A 26,569-nucleotide genomic window follows, 5' to 3' on the forward strand; every position below is an offset into this window, starting at 1 on the left:
AATACATTTGCTGAAATAGGTAAAGGTAACCCCCTGTGCAAGCACCGGTCATTTCCGACTCTGGTGTTGCACATCACAGCATTTTCACAGCAGACTTTTTATGGGGTGGTTTGCCATTGCCTTCCCCAGTCATCTACACTTTCCCCCCCAGCAAGCTGGGTACTCATTTTACCGACCTCGGAAGGATGGAAGGCTGAGTCAACCTGGAGCTGGCTACCTGAATCAGCTTTGGCTGGGATCGAACTCGGGTTGTGAGCAGAGCTTGGACTGCAGTACTGCAGCTTAACACGTTCTGCCTCATTTGCTGAAATACAGCACGCTAATTATTTTTGAGGTTTTTCTTCTCCATGCTGTCATTACGCTAGTTTTGTGATAACTTGATGTCAAGATTCCTGTCTTTGTTCACACAGGTCACGTTTAAACATTTTATGTCGCTTCCCTAATTTGCAAAGATACCACTTCTTTGTCCTTTGGACAACAAGTCATTGTTACCAAGGCAGAGGGTGAACTGCTGTTGAGACTCAGTATTGAGTCCTTGCCTGAGCTATACTGACCACAGGGCCTTTGTGTTATAAATACGATGTTTTGGGATCTGTTTTGATTGCTCACTGAAATACACAGCTTCTGGGCTTTTCCCGTTACGTTACTAAGGCTGGTTGTCATCCAACATTACTGAGGTTATTATTCATTTCCTTGTTGTAGTTGAGTGTTTACTTCTGGGAGTCCTAAAGCCGAATATACGAGGCAACTGTCACGAACTTTTCATGGCAGAAATGCTGTTTTTATACGTGTGTTGGAAGAAAACTGCAGCCCTTGCATTAGAAGAGTCCTGATAGAAATCTGTATGACAGTTCATACTTCATAACAGTTCTTTGGGAAGAAATAATTAATTGTTAGTAAGAGCCCCGTGGCACAGAGTGGTAAAGCTGCAGTGCTGCAGTCCTAAGCTCTGCTAACGACCTGAGTTCAATCCTGGCGGAAGATAGCCGGCTCGAGGTTGACTCAGCCTTCCATCCTTTCGAGGTGGGTAAAATGAGTCCCCAGCTTGCTGGCGGGAAAGTGTAGATGACTGGGGGAGGCAATGGCAAACCACCCCATAAAAAGTCTGCCATGAAAACGCTGTGATTCGACGTCACTCCAGAGTTGGAAACAACTGGTGCTTGCACAGGTGACTACCTTTATTCTTTTTTTAAATCAATTGTTGATGTACACTTTGTAAATACTGTTCAGGAGTTACAGCCTACCCAGCGATAGGATTAGATTATGGTAGTGAACACTTCAGTAAGAGTTCAGCATTCACACCCCTTCTATTGCTGTTAGTTACAGAATGCAGTGCCACTATTAACACTGCTTTGTCTTTTTGTTCCTAACAGTCCTTCCTTACAGTTTGAAGCTGCGTGGGCCCTGACTAACATCGCATCAGGCACTTCTGCACAGACTCAAGCAGTTGTGCAATCTAGTAAGTGCTCTGTGTCTTTTAACTTAGTGGATGGGTGCCTATTTGCTGGTGAAAGATTAAATTTGAACCGGGGAGGGGGGGGAGGAGAATTTTTTCTTTGTTCCCACCTCCTGTGTTCCAGTTCCAGTAACCTTTAATGGCATAACAAGGAAAACAGTGCAATATGGTTTGACAGTGTTAACGACAATATGAATACAACTTTTTGTGGGACCTGTGTTGCTTTTGGAAGAAGTACGTGGCTTGCTTCAGAAGACCCCTTACAACATTTGCTTCGAGCAGGGTAGAGAGAACAATCTGCAGCTGCCGTCAGTCTAAGTAGAGCCAGGTTGGAGCAGAGGCAAAAGCAAAGTGGGAGGGCCTCCTCACTGGCATATGAGGCTGTGGGAATGGTCTCCAAGCACTGCTTTATCTCTGCTACTCAAGTTGTTCAAAGATCCAGGTGGGCAGCCGTGTTGGTCTGAAGCAGTAGAATGAAGTAGGAGTCCGGGATCACCTTTAAGACCAACAAAGTTTCATTCAGAATGCCAACTTCCTTGCACATGCACACTTCATCAGACAATGGAATGGGGTACAGCGAGCAGAGCTACATATAGCCACCTATAAGGAGAAGAAGACTGCAGATCTATGCCCCACCTTTCTCTCTGAATTAGAGACTCCGAGCAGTTTACAATCTCCTATATCTTCTCTCCCCACAACAGACACCCTGTGAGGTAGGTGGGGCTGAGAGGGCTCTCCCAGCAGCTGCCCTTTCAAGGACAACTCCTGTGATAGCTGTGGCTAACCTAAGGCCATTTCAGTAGCTGCAAGTGGAGGAGTGGGGAATCAAACCCGGTTCTCCCAGATAGAATCCATGCACTTCACCGCTACACCAAACTGGTTCTAATATATATTAGGTGATCCTGTCCACCTAATTTACTTTTTAACATGTAACATACATTATAGACATCTCTGGGAAAGATGTGTCCTCAGTTTAACCCAGACTTGCAAACCAGAGAGCAATTAACAGACTACATTTATTGCCTCATTCTCCCATGTTACTGTTTTACTGGTTTCCCAGGCAAATGCTATCCAGACCAAACGTTCTTTCAGTTTGTTAATGTCACTATTTTGCCACTGGATTCTTTGTACCACTTTGCATTCTTAACCATTGCCCACCAGCTATATGTAGCTCTGCTTACTGTACCCCATTCCATTGCCTGATGAAGTGTGCATGCATAGGAAAGCTTACATTCTGAATAAAACTACTGGTTTTAAAGGTGCTACTGGACTCCTGCTTTGTTCTACAAATTGTTCAGGTAAGCGGGAAGTAGTTTTTCAGACCCTACACCACTTCTGTTATCATTTCCATCCTGAACACTTACAGGCTTAGGGAAAGCAGGTCTGACAAGGGGATTTTTTTAAAACAGAAACGCACAGGAACACAGTTCCGGCTGACTTGGTGTCACAGGATATGGCCTAATATGCAAATGAGTTAACGCTGGGCTTTTTCTACCCCCAAAGCCCTATGTGTAACAATGGTGATGGCATGGGGTGTGGCCTAATATGCAAATGAGTTCCTGCTGGGCCTTTTCTACCCCAAAAGCTCTGCTGACACACATGCCCCGGCAGCGGCCTTAACAATAGCCGGGTGGTCTCATCCTTGTACCTGGGATTGCTGCCGACCTGGCCATGCTTCAGATGCATCAAAGCAAAAGCTGCAGCCTGCCCAGAAGTGTGGCTAAGGGTTCTTTCCCTCCTCCACCTGAGGAAATGATGGACCTTGGAGGAAGGGGTGTAGGGCTTTTCTGTTCCCCTCTCTTCAGAGGGTGAAGAGAAGCACTGGGAATGCATCAAGTGCATCTTTGCAGCTTGGAAGCTGGCATTGGGTAGGTTGGGGGAATCTGAAGCGAATTGCTGCGGGGTTGGGAGGATTCTGTGTTCCAGCACTTTGGAGAATTGCCAGGCAGCTTTAGGGGGTTGGCACAAAGCACTTGAGGTCCCAGCACCCCTCTTGTTCTTTCCCCCAAAGTTAGGCTCCAGGTAGTGGTTTCCCTTACCTGTCAGCTGTCTGACTTCTGTGTCAAACTAAAGCACCTCTGGAATAATGTTGGGAAACCAATGTTCTCTCTAAGCTGCGGAGTCTTGTGAGCGAAAATTCTGCTTTGTGAGCTACTGGCATTAAACTTGTGAGCTGCCATCATTAAAGTGGTGAGCTGCTGCATACATTAGTGTGCTCTGGGGCCGTCCTTCCAGAGCTAAGACAAAAATGTGTGAGCTGGAGGCTAAAAATCTGAGTTAGCTCACGCTAACTCAGCTTAGAGGGAACACTGGAAATGACTGCTGTTATCAGTAAACCCCTCTGGCAGAGTTGGTTCTCTTTGTTGTGGAGTTGGGGGGGTTGTATTGTAAGGAGACACTTTAATCGTTAGGTGCCTTCTTTCATAAACTAACATTTTAGACTGCTCCTCTCTCTTCTAGAAGTAGCATCTTTTTCAAGCATAAGCATCATCTGCTTAGTTCTTCTAAGACGCATTTCTGATCCAGTTTGAATTCATGTTACTTGATTTCAGAATTCTTTCCAACAGTTACAGGCAGGCCTCAGATTCAGCAGGAGTTCACATGAGTGCAGCTCCTGAACCTTTGTGAGGGTTCTCCCTCTTCCTCCCCACCTACCTTGTCCATTGAATAGTAGATGCAGCTGCATAACAATCCCTGGATTAGGAGAGCGGCCAGCCAGCCAGCCACCAGGGGCTTTTACCACACCCCCAGCAGCCCTCATTAACCCCTGAAGAAGCCCACGCCACCCTTTCTCCACTTCTTATGTGATTTTGGGCAGAGGGTGGCTTGCTGGCTGGAAGGGCAGCACAGGAGAGCCCCAGGTGAGTGAGGCCTGCTGGATCTCTAGCCAGCCCAAGCAGGCCTCACTTGCCCAGAGGTCTTTTTCTTGCATTGGGTTGCTTTTGGCTGGGGGGGGGGGCGGCGGCATATGCTAATGAGTTAGGCTAATGAGCTCCACCACCTATTTTTCTACAAAGCGACCCCTGGATTACAGGGCTACACGATAAAACGTAGTGCTCTTCCATATGGATGCTGCATTTCACTTAGGATAAATCCGTGTTCTCTTACAGATGCAGTGCCTCTCTTCTTAAGACTGCTCCATTCGCCCCATCAGAACGTTTGTGAACAAGCCGTGTGGGCTCTCGGAAATATTATCGGTAAGGATTAGCGGTATTTTGAGGGGGGAGAAAGCAGTAGCCGCTGAAGGCTTTAAAACCTAATTTTAAACATTGGCATTACCCTCACGAGACTATGTTTCCTCTTAAGTTCTCTTCTTGCTGCAACAGAGTTAAATAACAAAGCATTTTGGTAACTTCACTTCTCTTGCTTGCTATAAAAGTAGGACAAAATTGCGTTGCTCAGATTTTCTCTAAGCAGTAAAACGTTTTTGGTACCATTCATAACGGGGAAACATAGAACGTCAGTATCCCAACATAAGTCATTGCATACATTCCAGAGTTTTTCTCCATTGTGAATGTAATCTTCTTTAAACAATTTTCATTTCTGTAGGTGATGGTCCCCAGTGTAGAGACTATGTCATATCACTGGGAGTTGTCAAACCTCTTCTCTCCTTCATCAACCCTTCCATTCCCATCACCTTCCTCCGGAACGTCACATGGGTCATTGTAAATCTCTGCAGGAATAAGGACCCCCCACCGCCTATGGAGACCGTTCAGGAGGTAAATAGAGAATCGCACCTTAGCATCTCACAACAGGTCATTCCTCCCCCCCACCCCCATGCACACAGTGGGATGTGTGCTGCCTGCTTCCGTAATGCACCCTTCTCTGCCGGGTTTTGGTTACTGGCTGCCAGACCCAGTGGAATCTGAGGGATCCGTTTATCTTATCTGATTGCATAGTTTAAACGTCGAATGATGCTAGTAGGCAATGTTCCTTCTAAGCTGCACAGTCTTGTGAGCAAAAATTCTACTTTTGAGCTACTGGTATTAAAGTTCTGACCTGCTGGCATTAAAGCTGAGAGCTACTGCATAGATTATTGTGCTCTGGGGCCATTTTTCCTGAGCTAAGACAAAAATGGGTGAGCTGGAGGCTGAATATTCGTAAGCTAGCTCACGCTAACTCAGCTTAGAGGGAACACTGCTGGTGAGTAGCTGGTCTTGAGGCAAATTGTCAGAAGGTTATAGGCACGTAAGAGTTCTGAGAGAAGACAAGAGCTTGTTACCATCAGCAAGAAACTACAAGCACGAATAGTCCACTGCATTAGAGAATGAATTTGGAATCAGTAGGATACACTCAGGGGTTTGAAATCCAGGGATCTGCAGATGTATTTTGAGAAGCAGCAGGGATGAATATTGAGCAGCTCCCCTGCTGGGCCGGTCCCCCCCCCCCCCCCCCAATATCTTTCCCCTAGCTGAGGGAGATGGGGAAGACTCTGACCGATTCCACATCAGTCTTTGTCCCAGTCTCATTCTCAGCTCTCAAGCTTGTGCGGGGCAGGGAACACGTAGCCCTTCTCCAGAAATGCCAATGTAGGGAAAAGAGCAGCCTTGAGGAGCCCTGCGCAGAAGGGAGGGAAGTGCTAAGTGTGGAATTGGTCTGTCTCTTTTCCTCTGTGGAAGGAGGTGGTGGGCAATCTTGATTTGGAGAAATGGCTGAGAATAGACTCATTTTCACTGCCACCGTTGCCCCAAATAAAATTTGCTGCCACCTTTAGCTACATTTCACTTATTACAAACAAACAAAAAACCTGTCCGTTTCAGTAAATACAGAGTCTTTTTAAACTTTTTATGCATGTGCAGCGGTTGCATTTCAATCCACTAATTGGACGGGGCGTTATCTGCTGTTGGAACTGGCTCCCAGCGTTGCCAGTTCCGCTTGGAGGTGGGCTTAGGAAAGGAATCCTCTCAAGACTGGGAGAGTCTATTTCAGAGGCATTGAACTCATTTGTTACGAGGACCGGATTTGACAGAAATGTCGCTTTGTCAGGCCGGGCCACGTGGGTCATAAAACGTAACACCAAATATTAGAGATAGAAACTGTATAAAGGCAGCAGTCGGTAAGCTCTGAGCTGGTATATCCTCACTACAACGCCCCATGGCCTGGGGGAGGCGGTACAGTGGAAAACCCACATGGATGGACCAGAGAGGCAGCAGTGCAATGCGGGGCAGATGCTCCCACGATGCTTGACTGCTGCAGATGAGGTTGTTCTGTCATGCTGAAGCCACAGTGGAGTGGCTGTGGCCTTACACCAAAGCAAAGCGAAGCAAATTTTATTCTTATATCCCGCCCTCCCCCGCCAAAGGCGGGCTCAGGGCGGCTCACAGACATGGCAAGCATGATTTGGTTAAAATAGATAAACAATAATTTAAATAGTACAATTACATAAGTTAATTAAAGTTTAAAAATATAAAAATATAAGAGTAGAAGATTATAAAATATAAAGTATAAAAATAGATAGAGATAGGTGCTATACTTCTATCGGTCACAGTTTACACATTATCATACATCAGTTCCAATTTCAACATGAGGTGGCTAAGTTACAATAGTTAATCAATTTGGTCCTGTCCTGTTTTAAATGCGAGCTGAAAAAGAGAGGTTTTGCAAGCCCTGCGGAACTGGTTCAAGTCCCGCAGGGCTCGCACCATCTCTGGGAGTTGGTTCCACCAACGAGGGGCCATTAGTGAAAAGGCTTGCTCCCGGGTTATCTTCAGTCTGGCCTCTCTTGGCCCAGGGATTTGTAGGAGGTTTTGGGAGCTAGATCTTAGTGCTCTCTGGTCGCCCTCATGGATGACCTCCGACGGCAACTGGACCGGGGCGGCTCTTACACCAGCTGCTCACAGGCTCTGCCCTGTCATCAGTTGCTCCTCCCTGGCACCAGTTGCTCGCAGGCTTCATAAGCATGGCCAGCCCTAGACTGTCTGGTACCCTAGTCAAAGCTAACTTCTGACGCTCCCCCCCCCCCCGGCATTGATAACATCATTGAGTCACATGGGAGGCACCCCAGAAGGCCAGCACCCTAGGCAATTGCCTGGTTTGCCTAGAGACTGGGCCAGCTCTGAACATAAGAGCCCAGGATGGGCAGGTTCCAGCCCCTAGGCCTTATGTTTGACACCTCTGGTCTATTTCATTTATTATGTGTCTCTGCTACTCTGTAGCCATAATCTCTGAGCTGGTGACACTGTAAAAGATGAACAAGATGAGAATATCAGATGCGTTGTTACTGTAAGGGTCTTTCAGTGTTTTTGGCTATTTTGCAAGTTTGTTGATTAAAAGCGGCCATTCTGGATTATGGAGGAAGTTACATTTATAAATGAGTTTATGCTCTTGATCTCCCCTTCTGGTGTAAAATGAAATAGCCATTCACGTTTTCTGTTCTACATAATCAAAATATTAAATCTGTGCACAGTGTAGGTTAATTAGCAATTGAAATTATTTACCTGCTGTAGTTTTGGTTAGTTTGCCGTAGTTTTGTTGCCATTTTTGCAGAGGTTTGCTTGCTTTCTCTAATAGTAATAGATTTACTATAACAATTCTTTTCTTTCATCAGATTTTGCCAGCCTTGTGTGTTCTCATATACCATACAGATATAAATGTAAGTAAATACTGAAACTGTTGTCTTCGTTCTACTTCTCTCCAAAAGTTCCTTTTAAGATTCGAACTGTGTTCCTTTTCAAATTTTCCAGAATTGATACAAACAAATTTCATAGAAGCGATATTTAAAAAAATGATATTGGAGTAACACAAAAAGTGATGTCAAAACCAGCTTTTGTGTGTGTTTCCACTGAAGAATGATAAACTAGCCAGCTACTGTATTTAATTCTAAATAAGCACTTTTTACATGTCAGGAACTATTTGCCTTTTAAATCTTTAATCATAATACGTGCTCCTTTGTAAATTGCTTTGTTTGTCTGGGAATCTGGATATCTTCTGTTGATCTTACCAAATTCTTGGAATTGCTACTGCCTTATCTGCTGATAAATGACTTTTCAAAAGCAGTCTGCAGGCCACTCAAAAATTCTTGTCCAGATAACTTGAGCAATATAACTAGCAGGTAAAATGATCCACTGTTTGTGGAGAGAGTCTTCTCAGTCTATGCTGTTCCATTGGATTTCATTGGCATGCAGTGTTTTTATTTTACGTTCTTTGGCTTAGGCTGGGTTAAGGTCCACAGTGTAATAGTCAAATTACGCAGGGTTGCGAGTGTAAAACGGAGGAGAACAATGTTGTGAATCGCTTTGTGATCCCAAAATATCTAAATAAACAAATGAGGCTGCTTACGCTGCACAAGAGATTTCTTTTAAATGTTTTTTCTTCTGCTGATGGCCCCCCTTCCAAACGATAAGAGGTTCTTTCTGGAGCAGGGCCTCTTTGATGGGAGGGACTGCTGCTGGATTGTGGAACTGGAACTCTTTGGTGCATGCATGGGCACTGTGGCATCAGCATATGGGGTTCTTCATATCTGACTGCTTGCTGCAGATACTTTTAGCATTAAAAATTCCTCTTGTTCCCATATCCTGGGGCAACAGGTGTAGTCTTTGATAGAGTTGGTGCCTTCTCTGTGACGGTGTGCCAGTAGTGAAACTGGCTGAGTGTTATTCCTTCCTTTGCTAGAATTTCCTTGGAGATCATTATATGATTGTCAGAACCAGGATTTTTTTTGTAGCAGGAACTCTTTGCATATTAGGCCACACCCCTGTGATGTAGCCAATCCTCCAAGAGCTTACAGGGCTCTTAGTACAGGGTCTACTGTAAGCTCTTGGAGGATTGGCTAAATCAGGGGTGTGTGGCCTAATACGTAAAGGAGTTCCTGCTACAAAAAGAGCCCTGTTCTCCCCCATGGAGTCCTAAAGTGGCTTACATCCTTCTCTTTAGCCTTTTACCCTCACAGCAACTTTGTAAGGTAGGTTAAGCTGAGAGGATGGAACTGGCCCAAGGTCACGTGGCAGGGTGGGGATTTGAACCCAAGCATTCTAGATCCTAATCCAATGCACTAACCATTGCACCACACTGGCTCACAACAAATCAGTCTTGTGTGAATCAACCAACACCACTTTCTAGACCAAGGGTGACCAAACTTGCTTAAAGCGAGAGCTGCATTGAATAAACGTCAGATATGACGGGGTGGAGGGGGGCTTGTAGAGCCACACAATATGTGTAAAAGAGTCACATGTGGCTTCCAAGCTGCAGTTTGGCCGCCCCTGTTCTAGACTGTTGTGAGACTGTATTCTAGAGTATTCCTTGCAGAATATGAAGCGTGGAATTTTTCTTGAGCACAAGAAATGCTAGGAAGTTGCATAACAAAAGTATGAAATCCTTTCCCCCCAAATTTTCAAATGGTCAAGTACATGTTAATCTGTCTTTAATGTTTGCTGTAGTCATAGGCTGATGGGTGAAAACATTTTTTTCTCTGTAGATTCTTGTGGACACCGTTTGGGCTTTGTCCTACCTAACAGATGGTGGCAACGAGCAAATACAGATGGTGATAGATTCAGGAGTTGTACCTTTTTTAGTTCCCCTTCTGAGCCATCAGGAGGTTAAAGTTCAGGTAAGCTTTCTTTTGGTGGGATGTTGCAGTAGGAATGAAATGGCCAGTGTATTGCCCAAGCCCAATTAATTTTTGTTACAGTTTCCATTAAATTTTGTAATCCTCCTCGCAGCCTGTTGGGGCCTTCACAGCAGTTAAATTAAAGTTTCATCATTGTTCTGAATGAAAGTTTGTAAACGTTACGGACTTCAAGCCTGTTGTGTTGAAGGTGGATGCTTTAATAAAGCCTTTCCCAGAGGGAAGGAGGACCGGATGTGAGGCAGTCACTTAAGGTTACCCTCATGATGCAACTGAGGTGGGCCCTTGAAAAATTCCATCCTTCTAGGGGTGTCGAACTCCTTTGTTATGAGGGCCGGACCTGACATAAATGAGACCTTGTTGGGCCAGGCCAGGGGTGGCCAAACTTGCTTAACAAAAGAGCCACATAGAATAAACATTGGATGTTTGAGAGCCGCAAGATGTGAACATCAGAGGGAGGGAGAGGTGGAAAGAAAGCAACTTTAAGTGCATTCTCCAAGCTGCTGGCCGGCTTGGCTTGGATAAGTGATTTAAAGAGACAAATGCCTTCTCCAGGCTGACCAACAGGGCAGTGGGGGCTTTGAGAGCTACACAATAAGTGCGAAAGAGCCGCATGTGGCTCTCGAGCCACAGTTTGGCCACCCCTTGGCCAGGCCATCTCATGTTGGGCAAAATATAAATTATGTATTACACTGAGAAATTGTTTTGTAAACAGAGAGAGTATTTTGTTGTTTTTCTCAGTGCAATTGAGAGAGCCTGGAAAAACAAGCTCTGCCTTCCCCCCCCTTCCTCCCTAAGGGCCTCAGCCAATGGAGAAAATAGAGGTTTTGCTCTATAGCCCCTGTGCGATTGAGCAAGCCTTGCAAAGCAAGCTGGGATGCAGAAGGAAGCAAGAGAGAGGGAGAAGGAAGCAGACAAGAGCCTGTTGCTTGAGGGCCTGATAGAAGCCCTCCAGGGAGCCTAATTTGGCCCCCAGGCCACATGTTTGACACCCTGTTCTACAGTTTCATAAGACATGTAAGGCAGAGATGTTTCACCAGGCTTTCACTTAAAAACAGTGACAGTTGCCATGCTGGCACCTCTCCTCAGTACGCTTCAAGGATCCTCCCCACCTCAATGTAGTGTCTGATATTTGATTTCTGAATTTTGAAATTTAGATCTGCAGTGATTGAATAAGACACCATCGAGACTGGAATTGCTTTTATCTGAAATCTGGTTTTGTTAAATGTTTTATCTATTGTTCTACGCAGCCCAGAGCCCAGCTTCAGCCAGGATGGGGCGATTCATTAAGTCAAAGATGGAATATGTTTTTTTTTATACATGAGTATGTTTTATTTCTGCCTTTTCTTTTATCCTACCCTTTTCTATACTAACAGTTTTATAATGCCAATAAAGGAAATTGCTATGTACGTAACTCCTAGGCAGAAGCTTGAATTTGGCAGGACAGGTGGGCTGGTCCCCAAGCCAAAGGGGTAGAGAGTAGCACGGACAAAATGGAGGTCATGCAGTCATGGCAGCTGAGTGTAAACACCTGCTCCAGGCTTGCTTGTCACTTGTCTCTTGCAAAAAAAAAGGGAGGGGAGGATTTATCGACATAGGTCTAGTTCTGGATTCAATATGCAGTTGAAGAAGGTGTGTAAGCTCGGTGCTTTCTCACATGATTCCAATTTACGTACAGCTTGCATGCTGGCTGGGCTTATGGACTTGCCCCAGGAGGGATGCATGAATGGCCTTTAAAAACGTTCCTCTTATTTCTTCAACCCTAGACAGCAGCACTGAGAGCAGTCGGCAACATAGTCACTGGTACTGACGAGCAGACGCAAGTTGTTCTCAACTGTGACGTCCTGTCGCACTTTCCTAATCTTTTGACACATCCGAAAGAGAAGATCAACAAGGCAAGTGCCTGGCTGTGTTGAATGGTTTTAAAGTCTTTCTGTCCCGTGTTCTGTAGGCTAATAGGACAGGAATCCTTATTCTGTACATTCTGCACAAAATCTTTACATTGAAAAGAGTGACCCCCTCCCACCCCCCAGTTCCAAAGAAGGCAAGCGTTTACGCTGATTCCCTGCTGTTGTCAAAAATTAAAATGAAGACCGGGCAGTGCTTCTCCATAGCTCAGTAACGGGGGGAACTCTGCTGTGAATTCCCTTGTCTGCTGTCAGTGTTCTTGTCTGCCTTCAGAGGCATAGTGGAGGCCAACTAGAGACAGGGCATTTTCTGTGGTGGCACCTTGCCTCTGGAACCCTCCCCCCCCTTGGGGCTAACACAGTGTCTGCTTTACTTTCTTATATGCACCAGGCCCAAGGCACATCTTTTTAAGAGGTTTTATCCTATCGGCCCCTTAATAGCCTGCTTCTCTTGGATGACAGTTTTTTACTGCTTATGTCTGATGTCTAGTTTTCGTTTTACGATGTTTTTAACAGTAAGCTTCCTCGAACAGGGCTCTGAAGAGGAGGCATACGAAGAGACCCTAAATAAATTGCCTGTCTCCTGAGTACATAGGATCACTTTTAGCTTTTTAAAAAACGCGTTCCTTACAGCTTTGTATTGGACATCCTCAGTATATAAGATGCAGAGTTTCCTTGGTAAAATTTAAGAAATAGTTCTCATACTGTAAATCTCTTCACTGCACAAGGAATATAGTGGAGGTAGTTTTGAAGAAGCTGTGTTTGTTTCAGTCCTCCATGAACCAGAGTCTCTGTCATTCCCTATGGTCTCACGAGGTGACTGTCTCTGACTTTTTGTTGCTTTGAAGAACCTGTTAAGCCTAAAAATCAGGCTAAAACTTAGCTAATTTGGTCGAGTATTGCTGAGATACTCTTTTCTTACTTCTTTTCTGTTAAGAATGTTACTCCAGATTGGACATTCACCACCACCCCTTTCAAACACAGGTCAGGAACAGGAGTGGGTTTTTCACTCACACCGTTTCTGCAGTTTTTGCCATGTGTCAAAGCGAGCATCCAAATTACTGTTCCTGGAACTTGGCATGATTTTGGGTATTGAACCCATTTAAGGCTCAGTTTCCTTGTGTAGAATGCCCATTAACTTCAGATCAGGCTCAAATCCTAGAACAAAGAGATTTGTTTCTGACGTCTCACTTTAGAAGAAGAAGAAGAATTGCAGATTTATACCCCGCTCTTCTCTCTGAATCAGAGACTCAGAGCGGCTTACAATCTCCTATGTCTTCTTCCCCTGCAACAGACACCCTGTGAGGTGGGTGGGACTAGAAGGGCTCTCACAGCAGCTGCCCTTTCAAGGACAGCTTCTGCCAGAGCTATGGCTGACCCAAGACCATTCCAGCAGGTGCAAGTGGAGGAGTGGGGAATCAAACCAGGCTCTCCCAGATAAGAGTCTGCACACTTAACTACTGCACCAAACTGGCTCTCACTTTTATTAGCACTCCATGCTTCTACCTGGCTATAGCCTGAAATTAAATACAGGTTTGTTTGTTTGTTTTTATTACAGGAAGCGGTTTGGTTCCTTTCCAATATCACGGCAGGTAATCAGCAGCAAGTTCAAGCTGTGATAGATGCTGGACTTATACCGATGATCATTCATCAGCTGGCTAAGGTCAGTTGGGTTTCCAGACTTGCCTCTTTCTTCGTTAAGTTAGCCCAAAGCCTGTGGAAGCCCACAGACCTTACCTTGCTAATAAATTGTCTGTTCACATCCTCCAGGGAGACTTTGGCACACAAAAGGAAGCTGCGTGGGCAATTAGCAACTTAACAATAAGTGGGAGGAAAGATCAGGTATGTGTGTCCCTCTCTGCAACTTTGTCATTGTCAACAAGTTCATTTTAAGAGACTTTTATTTATGCTTCTGTCATTCTGAATGCTTTTAACTTCTCTTTAGGTTGAGTATCTTGTACAGCAGAGCGTCATCCCGCCTTTTTGTAACTTGCTATCGGTCAAAGACTCTCAAGTGGTGCAAGTGGTTTTGGACGGGCTGAAAAACATCTTAATAATGGCTGGCGATGAGGCAAGCACAATAGCAGAAATCATTGAAGAATGTGGAGGTGAGATTTCAGGATGCTGTCCGTTGCAAATGGTTTTGGTGGGCCCATCCATTCATTTTTCTTTTGCACATTTTAATCACAATTTATGCATACAGCGTGCCTTTTTTACACACGTATGGTTAAGGTGCCGGTGATGCATATGTATTTTTACTGGGAAAATTCAGCATGAAGCTGAAAGTCATGGGAAAAGAAAGTTTTCCTGTATTCATTTTGCAGAGGGGAAAAGCACAGTCAAAATAGGGATGTTCAAGTTCATTTATATTTTCATTTATAGCCTTTCTTACTTACTGAGTACTCAGCTTGCTGGGAGGTAAAGTGTAGATGACTGGGGAAGGCAATGGCAAACCGCCCCATAAAAAGTCTGCCAAGAAAACATCATGATGCGACGTCACAACCATGGGTCGGTAACGACCCGGTGTTTGCACAGGGACTACCTTTACCTTTTTACTTATTGGGATCAAAGTACGAGTACCATTAAACCCTCCCCACTCTTCTCAGTCAACCAGTAAGCAGATGACAAGATGTGATAACATCTGAATCTAAGGGCAGAGATTCCTAGAAGGACAAAATAATGCAGTTGGTGCTGAGACTGTAGAACAAGGGAAAGAGACAGCAACATTGTGAAATTCAGTAGTGTCCCTTATTCACAAGTAGGGCGTAGTAGCAAGGGTCATCTGTTGCTTCCCTGGGTTTCCAGTACAAATGGGCCTGTGTGACCTCGGGCAACCTTTTGTTTGCATCTTGTTGCCCCATCTTCACAGGAGCATCTCTGGTCACACTTAGGCCTTTAGCGATGCTGGGGCAAGGGATTGCCTGCAGTTACGTTCTGTTTTGCTGCTTCTCATCCGGGATTCAGAGGGCTATTTCCAACCTGTGGGCAGTTAGTCCACCTTTCTCACTGGGACTCAAGGCGGATTACACACAGCGAGTCAATACAATCGACCGAACAGGATGTTCAACGAACAAAATAAATAGGATTTGGGTTGTAGAACCAGCCAGAGATCTGAAGAGACAGAACTGAAGCACAGTATAAGCGTCAAAGTGGCATATTAAATGATGCAAAATTAACATTGTGGGATCTAGCTTACAGCAAACTAGACAAAATAATGTGTAGACTACAGTCCCTAATAATTTGCCCAAGTAACTTGCTGCATAACCTTCCTGCCGTGGAGAGCCTTTAAGAGGGAGATGATTCACATTGTGAATTTTTTTATGTTTACCCCAATGATTTTTAATTGCAACGTATTACATTGCTTGTGATAAAGCCAAAGGTAGCCAAACTGTGGCTTGGGAGCCACATGTGGCTCTTTCACACTTACTGTGCGGCTCTCGAAGCCCCCACTGCCCCGTTGGCTGGCTCGGAGAAGGCATTTCTGTCACTTCCCCAAGACAAGCTAGCCAGAAGCTTGGTGAATGCATATAAAGTTGTTTTCTTTCCCTCTCTCCCTCCTTGCGGCTCTCAAACATCTAATGTCCATGTCTTTGCAGCACTCAAAGTATCTGATGTTTGTTCTGTGTGACTCTTAAGTTAAGCAAGTTTGGCTACCCCTGTGGTAGAGCCTTGTTTGGAAATGCATGTTGGGTGCTCGTAGGAATGCTGCAGTTATCTACTGCTCATTCAAAGACCGCTGACTCCCATGATCTAGGGTCGTTGCTCAGAATACAGTGTGGAATGGCAGTGCCTCTTCACTGTCCTAAGTTGTAAGTTCTGGAGCAGGTGAGATCTTCCTCTGTGGGTTCACCTCATTCACAGTGGGACAGTAGAATGGCATGCCAGGATCTTGTACATCAAGTACTGGCCCACCCGGTCTCCGTGATGATACAAACCGTTTTTTTGTGCTTTGGCTTGTGCGTTTTGTAGTCACTGATATTTTTTGAACAGTTAACCAAAGGCACATGGAACTGCTTAAAAAACTCCGAGCCTGGATGTTCCTGAAGTATCTATGACTTGTCACTTCTTCCCAGTTATGGTCACAGCCGTTGAACCCAGCTGGGATGAGCTGTGGCTCCGTGGTAGAGCATCTGCTTGGCATGCAGAAGGTCCCAGGTTCAATCTCCGGCATCTCCCATAAGGATCATATTATGTGTGATGTAGAAGTCCTGAGGCCCTGGAGAGCTGCTGCCAGTCTGAGTTAGACAGTATTGACCTTGATGGACCAATGCTCTGACAAATAAGGAAACCCCCCAGTAAATAGTACGTTAGCCTTCACTAATTTTTCACCATGTAATATATAATGATATCAAATAGACACCTCTCATACAATATCAAAATACACAGTAAGCGGTGAACTTTCAGTAGTGCAATTGGAAATACACACAACCAGGGGTGAAATTCTAGCAGGAACTCCTTTGCATATTAGGCCACACCTTCCTGTTGTAGCCCGTCCTCCAGGAGCTTACAAGGCTCTTTTTTGTAAGCTCTTGGAGGATTGGCTACATTGGGGGGAAGTGGCCTAATACGTGAAGGAGCTCCTGCTAGAATTCCACCCCTGCACACAACAAGGTTCATACAAAACATACTCCCAAGTCCATACTTCCATGAGTCAAAACTGCTCTCAAAAATTCTCCAGGTAGCTCTATTAAAAATGATGGTGCTACTCATGGAGATAAGAATATCCATTCAGCTGAGTAGTAATGGATGCAAAAGGTCTGGTTTCTGAATCTTGATCCACACCTGAGCTTCTCCCACAGAGCCATATCCTTTTAATGTGTCATTTTAAACAGAGGAGAAAAAAATTCTTATAGAGAACGCCCAGGCCTCAAGCTATTTTTCAATGTCTTTCTCAGTAGGCATAGGGGTTTCCTTAGCTTGATCTTTTTTTGTTTTTAAACAATAGTTTTCTTCTATTAGCTTTCGGAAAGGTTACAGTAATCAGAAAAAAAATAGCAAAATATAGACTTAAATCAGTGTAGTACACAGTAATATAAACCAAGGGAGATGAGTTAATAACATATAAATTAAAATTAAGTTAACAAGATAATTACCGTATTCTTCGGTCCATAGGACGCACCAGACCATAAGACGCAGGTGCCTGGCTGGGAGACAAGCGGCGACTCCCTCCGCCCCCACCGCAAACCCAGCACTTCGCAGGGAGTGATCTCGCTGCTTGTCTCCCAGCCAGGCATGCAGGCACGAGGGAAGCACGCCTGGCTGGGAGACAAGCGGCGAGATCGCTCCCTGCGAAGTGCTGGGTTGGCGATGGGGGGCGGAGGGAGCGATCTCGCTGCTTCTCTCCCCGGGGGCTGCAGGCCCCTCCCCCCTCATCTTTTAGTATTTGGACCATAAGATGCACACAATTCCCCCCCACACTTTTTTTTGGGGGGGGGGGGAGTGTGTCTTATGGTCCGAAAAATACGGTATACCTTTTGTTCCTTGTGGCGTACATATAAGGCAAATTACTTAACAAACAATATTATTAAGAGATAATATTTATAAAAAGTTAATACCTATCAAATCAATAGTATTGTTTTTACTAAGTTAGGTAGCCAAGTCAGGTTGTCAAATCCTGAAAGATAGAATATAAACGGCATCCAAACAGAGTCAAAAGTAGTGCTATACAAATCCAATTCAGTTTTTTGGATTGCCTTAGCTTGATTAACCCCAGGACCCTCCCACCCCGCCCGGTGTGTTTGCTTTTTACTGACTCCAAATAAGGCAGCGTCATGTCTTCATGTGAACCTGAATCCCTGTGGCCATCTCACCCCCTCCCCCATTTGTCCAGAAACTGAGAAGTCCAAGAGCATTCCCAGACGGTGTGCCAGACAATTTCAGGCAGAGTGCAACCCCTCCAGAGCAGACCAGGCACCTATTTCGTTCTGGACCCATATTTCACCTTACCTTGGAGATTAAGCTTGAGTTCAACACCACCCTTTGCATGCAGAACCATCACAAACCACTGCCCCCAGCAGTCACTCTGGCTGAGCAGTTCAGAAGGATCAAGGCGGTGGTGGCCAAACTGTGGCTTGGGAGCCACATGTGACTCTTCCACTCATATTGTGTGGCTCTTGAGGCCCCCACTGCCCTGTCAGCCAGCTTGAAGAAGGGGCATTTGTCTCTTTAAATCACTAAGCCAAGCCAGCCAGTGTCTTAGAGAATGCATTTAAAGATAAAGTTGCTTTCTTTCCACCTCTCCTTCCCTCCCCCCTCCTCATCTCCCTCCCTCCCATGTTCCCTCTTAGCTGTGGAGTATTGTGAGCAAAAATTCTACTTTGTGAGCTACTGGCATTAAAGTTGTGAGCTACTGCATAAATTAGTTTGCTCTGGGGCCATTTTTCCTGCGCTAAGACAAAAATGTGTGAGCTGGAGGCTACAGACATGTGGGCTAGCTCACACTAACTCAGCTTAGAGGGAACACTGCCTCCCTCCCTGCCTGCCCCCCTCGTGGCTCTGAAACACCTGACGTTCATGTCTTGTGGCTCTCAAACATTTGAAATTTATTCATTAAACAAGTTTGGCCACCCCAGGACCAAGGTATCAAACTCGCTGTGAGGTCAAGGGGAACAAAAAGCAGATGACCTGCCTAACAACATTGTATGGGTCTCTGCTTTAGTGTGCTGTTGAATCGCGTGTACCTAAAGCTCTTCTGTCTCAAGAACATGGCTGACTATAAGCTGCACACTCGTGTATTTTTTGTGGGATTTGAAACACTCATAGCCGAAGCAAGTGTCTTCAAGAGTTAAGTGATTTTAAAAGCAACTGATTTTTGCCTTTGTGTTTTCCTCTCGACCAGGGCTAGAGAAAATTGAAGCGCTGCAGCAACACGAGAATGAAGACATTTATAAACTAGCATTTGAAATAATAGATCAGTATTTCTCTGGCGATGATGTAAGTACCTCTGTGACTATTAAAAATACAGTGAGGAGTGGTTGAAAGTGTTCTGTGAGAATATTGTTTTCTGGCTTAATAGCATGGATGAGTTACCCCAGATTGTTGTGTCGATTATTAAGGCCCAGAAGCTTCTGTGGTGAGTTTCAATTGGGGTCATGGAGATGCTTCACAGATAGCTGTATGTTTCCCCCATCACAGGGTAAATCGCTTGGAATAGGAGAAGCAGCGTTTTTGACTGGGGACAAAAAGTTAATTTCCATCCATGTGCTGCAACCCCAGTTCAGATTACATCACTCACTCACACACATGCACCCATACTGGTGTACAACACCTTACAGTTCTATTAAAATTTATTTTTAAAAAACAGTGGGAGCTCTGTAAGCAGATCAAAGCTTTTGCATCTAGCACATAGAGATCTTAGTGTCCAGTGCTTTGCAAAACAGCCACTATGACCTTTTCCCCGTTGAATGCTGAGCAAGGCCTCCCAAGGTGAAAGCAGCCAAGCCCCAGCTGCTTATGAGGCTCCTTAGAAAGTTGCTTGATCTCGGGTGGAATGGGTGACCTTCCAAAATGCATGCATGCTGTTAAGGCCCCGGTTCTAGGAGGTGGAATTGGAACATAAGAACATAAGAGAAGCCATGTTGGATCAGGCCAATGGCCTATCCAGTCAAACATTCTGTGTCACACAGTGACCAAAAAACCCAAGTTCCATCAGGAGGTCCACCAGTGGGGCCAGGACACTAGAAGCCCTCTCACTGCCCCCCCCCCAGCACCAAGAATACAGAGCATCACTGCCTCCAATAATACCAACAATAGTTCCAACAATACCCTGTGGCTAATAGCCACTGATGGACCTCTGCTCCATATGTTTATCCACTCCCTTCTTGAATCTGGCTATGCTTGTAGCTACCACCACCTCCTGTGGCAGTGAATTCCATGTGATAATCACCCTTTGGGTGAAGAAGTACTTCCTTTTATCCATTCTAACCTGACTGCGCAGCAATTTCATTGAATGTCCACTAGTTCTCGTATTGTGAGAAAGGGAGAAAAGCGCTTCTTTCTCTACTTTCTCTGTCCCATGCATAACCTTGTAAACCTCTATCACGTCACCCTGCAGTTGACGTTTCTCCAAGCTAAAGAGCCCCAAGCGGTTTAACCTTTCTTCGTAGGGAAAGTGTTCCCTAGGGGAAATTGGGGTTGAGATTGGAAGCTGCAGAATCTTGTAAGCAAAAATTCTACTTTGTGAGCTGCTGGCATTAAAGTTGTGAGCTACTGCATAAATTAGCGTGCTCTGGGGTCATCCTTCCTGAGCTAAGACAAAAACGTGTGAGCTGGAGGCTAAAAAATCTGAGCTGGTTCATGCTAACTCAGCTGAGAAGAAGCACTGTTCAGCAGGGCTTCTGATTGGACATTGGAGATGTGATTCGCTCTGCAGATTTAAGATAATGTTGTTTCAGCAGCAGCCACTGCAACAGTGTTGGTTTTATTCTCTATCTCCCCTTTAAGTGTATTTTTTTTAAAAAAATTAGTCTTGTTTCCAGCAGTTGGGCTTCCTCTGAGTGTATATGTCTCCACTTCCCCAGGGTAGCCACTTTGTGAATGACAGCACCTTCCAGGACTGCCGTTTTGTGGTTATGCCCACCACACTGGGTCAGAATTCCAAAGGTGCCCAGAGGTTCAAAAAAGGTTTGAGGTGCACAGGCTTGAACAGAGGTGGCCAAACTGGCTCAGGAGCCACATGTGGCTCTTTTCATTTATATTGTGTGGCTCTTGAGGCCCCCACTGCCCCATCAGCTGGCTTGGAGAATGGGCATTTGTCTCTTTAAATCACTAAGGCAAGCCAGCCAGTGGCTTGAAAAACGCATTCAAAGTTAAAGTTGCTTTCTTTCCACCTCTCCCTCCCTCCCTCCCTATCTTCCTCCCTCCCTCTCTCACAGGTCTCAAACACCTGACGTTCATGTCTTGTGGCACTCAAACCATTTGACAGTTATTCTACGTGGCTCTTACATTAAACAGGTTTGGCCACCCCTGGGCTAGAGGAATGACTCAATACTTAAAAACATCTGCCCAGTGGCATATAGTAGCAGAGCTGAGATAGGGGTGAGGAAACAGTTTGTGTTGTACAAGAATCTTTTAGAGCCTTTTTATCTTTTGCAAACCAATGGGAAATGTTAAAAGTTATCCCAAAATTTAAGGGTTGTGGTGGTGGGGGAATGTGCCAGCAAGTCACAGCCCACTTACAGTGACCCTGACTAGGGGGCATAAGGTTAACTTCCATCCGTGTGCTGCAGCCACCATTTAGATTACACAACCCTTCCCCCCACCAGTGTACAACACTGTACAGCACCTTGCAGTTCTATTAAAACTTGTTTTAAAAAAAAATTGTGGGACTCGATAAGCTGGGGAGGGACAGTGGCTGAGTGGTAGAGCATCTGCTTGGTAAGCAGAAGGTCCCAGGTTCAGTCCCTGGCATCTCCAACTAAAAAGAGTCCAGGCAAGCAGGTGTGAAAAACCTCAGCTTGAGACCCTGGAGAGCCGCTGCCAGTACTGACTGTGATGGACCGAGGGCCTGATTATCCATTCAGCTTCATATGTTCAGATCAGAGCACAAGACAAGAGACATTCAGAGGTGGCTAGCCATCGCCTGCCTCTCCTTGGCAATCCTAAGGTCTCCCGTCCAAACACTAACTGGGCTGACTCTGCTTATCTTCTGAGAATCGTGCTTGTGTAACACCCAGGTGCAGCTAAAGCCAAGCGGAAATCTTTGGTCTCTCTCTCCATCTTTATGAAATGTGGTTTTTTTGTTTGTTTGTTTTGCCTCTCGCAGATCGACGAAGACCCCAGCCTCATTCCGGAAGCGACGCAAGGAGGCACTTACAACTTCGATCCCACGGCCAACCTTCAAACGAAAGAATTTAATTTTTAAGCTCTCGATAACAAACGCAGTCCATCTCGTCTGTCCCACACCAATAAGATGTTAACCACCAGATGGCTACCATTCAAAAGAGGAAAAAGTTAAAAAAAAAAAAAAAGGTTCCAAGCATATGCCTTCTTGTTTGATGCTTCTGAAGCAAGTCATATATCGGGTCACTTTGCCGTTGCCAAAAGTCACTGTCACATGGACTGTAAAAGCATATGCATGATCTCATAAAACTGTTATAGAATTTTTTTTAATAGCTCCTGCTACCTTTCCTCTTTTTTTGGTCTTTTCCCTTCTTCCCCGCGCCACATGCCGAGAACCACAACCTGCAGTTTTGTTCCGAGTGTCCCCTTTAGCGATGGCGCATTGCCTTTCCACAGAGAAAGAAGCTTCCTTTGGACAAGAGCGCAGTGCTGTGGATCAGGACTCCTTAAAGTTAGGATATGCTTACATTTTTGGAAGACTTTTTTGGGAGGCCCGATTCATTTTTTAAAAATTTTTTTGAAGCCTCCGCCATGGTTGTTCGACAAACATATTTTCATATATTTCACGTGGAGGAATAAAAAAAATAAAAGAAAATGGAAGTTCAAATTATTTTCATTGGTGAAAACTGAAATTTAACAAAAAAAAACTTCTTGAAGAACTTGATAATTGATTACAGGTTTAAAAAACAGACGTCTCAACTGGTAATTGTGTTTTATTACTGCCTCAGAAACTTGGAAATCGAAGAATGAACTTTTAGATTTGGACTAGCAAAACTTGGCCATTATACCTAATTTTTATTTTTTGAGAACAGCAAGTTGTACTTGACCGCTCTTCAGCCTGTGTGTTCCTGCTGTTTTTTGAAGTAATGAAGTGCTGTGCATGGTAATTTACCTGAGCTGCAAACCTGTTACAGACTTGAACTTCTGTTTAAAGCTGAAAGCAAGGGTTCCAGATTAGAGAAACACAAAGCTATCCCAAATGAGCGTTGGTTTAATGAGAATCTTGCTTTCATCTTTCGGTAGTCAGTATATTATTAATTTTTTTTTCCGTTTAAATTTATAAATTGAACAATGTTGATTTATATTTTTGGGTTTAAAAACTGTGGAGCTTTTCATGTTTACTGTAATTTAGTCTTAAAACTATTTTTACTTACCAGTGCTTTTGATGATGTGGTTGGCAACAAACTAGCAACTCTTCTTTTTTTAAAAAGAAGCATCATAAAAGCTTCGTTCTTTGGAGTATTGGAAGAAATGATAGAAAATTCTAGTCTATAAACCTATTTCACATAGTTAAAAAGATACATACTAGTTGTGTGAGGCTTTGTGGGAGTTGCTGTGTGGTTCAGCATAAGCATTAATAATACTTGCAGCTCAGGGCAAATGAATTGGCATGAGCTGATAACATAGGAGGTCGGTAGTTAATGGGAAAAACTGTCCAACTTGGCTGTTTTTTTAGAGGGATTTGGGAATTGCTGTGGGTTAAAAAAAAAAAAAAGGTGAAATTTAAACTCTTGTTTGCTGTTACACAAACTGGCTTTGTCGTTGCTGTTCACTGGATGTAACTTTCCCAATGCCTTGATGTGAAGGGATTACGAAACGAAACGAAAATGTAAAACTAATGTAATTATTGGATGTGGGTTGTATTTACTGTGATGAAGATAAGGACAGATGCCATCGAAGCTTGTCGATCAGCTGTTTTTTTCCACTGAGGAACAAGACATTTGCAGGTGTTCATCCATTTAAATATCTTCTCTGCCTAGGTGGAGCCACTTTAAAGAGCGAGTTGTTCTTGTATCTCAAAAGGATACAAGTATGTGTCTTAAACTGCAAGATTTTTACTTGCTAGATGATCTGTTTTAATAATAGTGGTTTGGCCTCTATTTATAGGTTTTATAAATTTGGGGGTGGGGGGGAGGGAAATCAATTTCTCTTTAAGGTGGCTCAGACTTTTCAACTCTTGTGCACATAAAAAATTGAGTTGAAATTCATTGTGCCTTTTCTTTACCCAGATGTTTAAGTTAAATTTTGGTAACTTGTGTCCTGTTCACACATCGTCGAAGATCCTGACATTTTGTGTTGGCTGGAAAAAAAAAAAAGACACTATCAAATCAAAGTTAGATATATGGTCACCGTTTTTGGATTTTCAAAGGAGACATGCAGCTGATAACGTGAGCAGATCTCTTCCCTATTCCATCCCTTTTAAATAGTAAGCCTGTGTTCTATGTCCTAGATATTACATTCAAAACAAGTTTAATGATTTTCCACTATTGTGGCAGTAGAGTGTGCCCCCCTTTGCACTCAGTGCATAGAGACAAACATAGGAAAATTGATTCAAGCGGTAACATTTTTCTCAGTCCTTTATCAGTTCTTGATTGGGATTCAGCCATTTCATAGCTAATAAAGGAAGCAAACGTTTGGACGCAGAAACCATGCTGTGCGAGCGGAAGGCCCACTCTGCTTGCAGAAGACGCTGCCAGTTTCCTTCTCCGTGCGACACCCTGCAATCTGGCTCGGGGGAGTCCTGCAGAGCACAGCTTCAGGGGTCACAGACAAGGAATCGGCGGCACAAAAGCAATCTCTCTCCTCCCATGCAAGCAGAAATCCTTCCGCTCACGCTATGGGATCCTGGGATCCAAGCCAAAAGTATATTTGCTGCACTTTTTAAGTTTTCAAAACAGTGTTTTAAAATTGCTTTGTTGTTTATTATTTTTTTAAAGAACTTATCAGTTAATAGATTTAAAATCATTCTTTCAAAAGAGGCATCTAAATGTGTTCCTAATTTTGTATATGGGCTTAGGTTTTATAACCAATAAAAAGCTGCTATCGAATACTATCATTCTTAAGAACTTATTTTGAAAACAGCAAAGCTTTAACTTTCAGTGGGGTTGTGGGGTTATTTTTCTTTAAGCCTATTGCTTTGGGGGGAGATAGACTCAAATGCCAAGAAATAAGGTAGTGTGTTGTGATGCTCGTTTTAGAGTGCTCATCTCATGGGAAACCACATTTGACCATGTACAAGAATAAAGTCAGTGTCCATAAATGCAAGAATCCAAGAGAGAAGTAGAAGATGGGTGATAACTGGCACTTCCTAAACTCTGATTACTGCAGTGGCACCAATCTTGGTTTTTTGTGTGGATGAGTGTGCGCGCGCCATAAAGTCACAACTGACTTATTTATTTTATTTATTTTATGATTTATATCCCGCCCTTCCCAACAAGTGGCTCAGGGCGGCTCACAACATAAAAATTTGACATAAATAGAATTTAAGCATAAAAACAGTTAAAATAATTAATACATTTAAAATTTTAAGACATTTAAACCGTTTAAAACATTAGGGACAGCAGACATTTAGTATAACTACACTTGGTTTCTTGTACCAGCTAGTCATAGGCCAGCCGGAAGAGGGTTGTCTTACAGGCCCTGCGGAACTGAGCAAGGTCCCGCAGGGCCCTCACCTCTTCCGGCAGCTGGTTCCACCAGGAAGGGGCCGTAACAGAAAAGGCCCGGTCCCTGGTAGATTTTAAGCGGGCTTCTTTTGGCCCGGGGATAACTAGGAGATTTTGAGTTCCCGATCTCAGTACTCTCTGGGGAACATCCCATGTTATGGCAATCCCATGGGGTTTTCAAGGCAAGAGTGTATCAGAGGTGGTTTGCCATTGCCTGCCTCCATATGTTTCAGGCGATGGAGACTCAAGGCAGTATTCATTGAAACAATGTATACTTTATTGGAAACTTATTGTTGGATACAAAAGTTAAGACTGATACCTGGGAATGGGTGTCTCTTATTCTTAAGGAATCTACATCAAAGCAATATCTAAACAAAGCCAGTATTCTCAAAACAACAGGGAGTGAAGGTGCAAACTTTCACACGAGAGCTTCCGCTTATCTTTTTGCCTCTGGGAAGATGCTGGCCAACCGCAGTATCTACTAACAGTCGCATTCCTTTGCTCCTTTACAACCTAAACAAAGTTTACACATCCAACGTCCCCCTCTTTGGTATGCATGCTAGCTACAGTACAACAAAAGGCTTTGGGTTAGTATGAAGAGTCCATTTGGTTAGTATTTTACAATTTTAATATGATAGAATGACAGAGCCTGACATACTGCCCCCCCTAAGCTCGTGCTCGAGGTTTGTCTGGGTGCAGTAGGTAAAATCTTTTCAAAAGAAGGGGTGCCATTAGATCTGTTGACTTAACCCACTCGTCGCAAGAGGGGGAGAAGTACTTCCATCGAACCAGGAAGTTCACTATCCCTCGTTTTAGCTTGGCATCTAGTATCTCTTGCACTTCATGATGACTCTGACCCCTCACTTGAATACGGGTGGGCGTCGTAGGGCATGGATGCCAAGACGTAGCTCCAGGATCTTTTTTCAGAAGACTGCAATGGAAAACAGGGTGAATTTTACTAAACATTTTAGGCAGTTCTAGTTCAACAGTCACTGCATTTATCACTCTTTTGATTTTGAAAGGTCCTAAATATTTGTATGCCAATTTTCTGGATGATTGTGGTAATGGTAAGTTTTTGGTTGAGAGGAACACCGTATCCCCCACTTTGAAGTTCCATTCAGGCGAGTGTTTTTTGTCGAAGTGCGCCTTGTAATCTCGTTTGGCCATGTCTAGGTTTTCTTGGATTATTCCCCACCCTTTGGTGAGAGTTTCCCACCATTGGTGACACGAGGTGGGGGAACTTGTAGGGTTGGTGGCTGGCAAACTGGGGAAGGGTTTCCCTTCGTATCCATTTACAATTTGGAACGGGGTGGTTTTTGTGGAGCTATGCAGGCTATTGTTGTACCCATACTCTGCA

General features: G+C 44.2%; 1 protein-coding gene across 1 annotated transcript in view; it reads left to right on the forward strand.

The window, feature by feature from the left end:
* Positions 1 to 24,597, forward strand: part of KPNA3 (karyopherin subunit alpha 3) — a 41,864-nt gene extending 17,267 nt beyond the window's left edge. Inside the window, exons 7-17 of the mRNA XM_060231409.1 lie at positions 1,374 to 1,459; positions 4,567 to 4,653; positions 5,006 to 5,175; positions 8,004 to 8,048; positions 9,870 to 10,001; positions 11,786 to 11,918; positions 13,489 to 13,589; positions 13,697 to 13,768; positions 13,872 to 14,034; positions 18,765 to 18,859; positions 21,690 to 24,597. Coding sequence (XP_060087392.1) covers positions 1,374 to 1,459; positions 4,567 to 4,653; positions 5,006 to 5,175; positions 8,004 to 8,048; positions 9,870 to 10,001; positions 11,786 to 11,918; positions 13,489 to 13,589; positions 13,697 to 13,768; positions 13,872 to 14,034; positions 18,765 to 18,859; positions 21,690 to 21,788 — 1,183 coding nt within the window. The 3' untranslated portion in view covers positions 21,789 to 24,597. The remainder of the gene's footprint in view (positions 1 to 1,373; positions 1,460 to 4,566; positions 4,654 to 5,005; positions 5,176 to 8,003; positions 8,049 to 9,869; positions 10,002 to 11,785; positions 11,919 to 13,488; positions 13,590 to 13,696; positions 13,769 to 13,871; positions 14,035 to 18,764; positions 18,860 to 21,689) is intronic.
* The last annotated feature ends 1,972 nt before the right edge of the window (positions 24,598 to 26,569 follow it).

Source organism: Heteronotia binoei, chromosome 1 (assembly GCF_032191835.1).
Source record: "Heteronotia binoei isolate CCM8104 ecotype False Entrance Well chromosome 1, APGP_CSIRO_Hbin_v1, whole genome shotgun sequence".
In the NCBI taxonomy this organism is placed as follows: domain Eukaryota; kingdom Metazoa; phylum Chordata; class Lepidosauria; order Squamata; family Gekkonidae; genus Heteronotia; species Heteronotia binoei.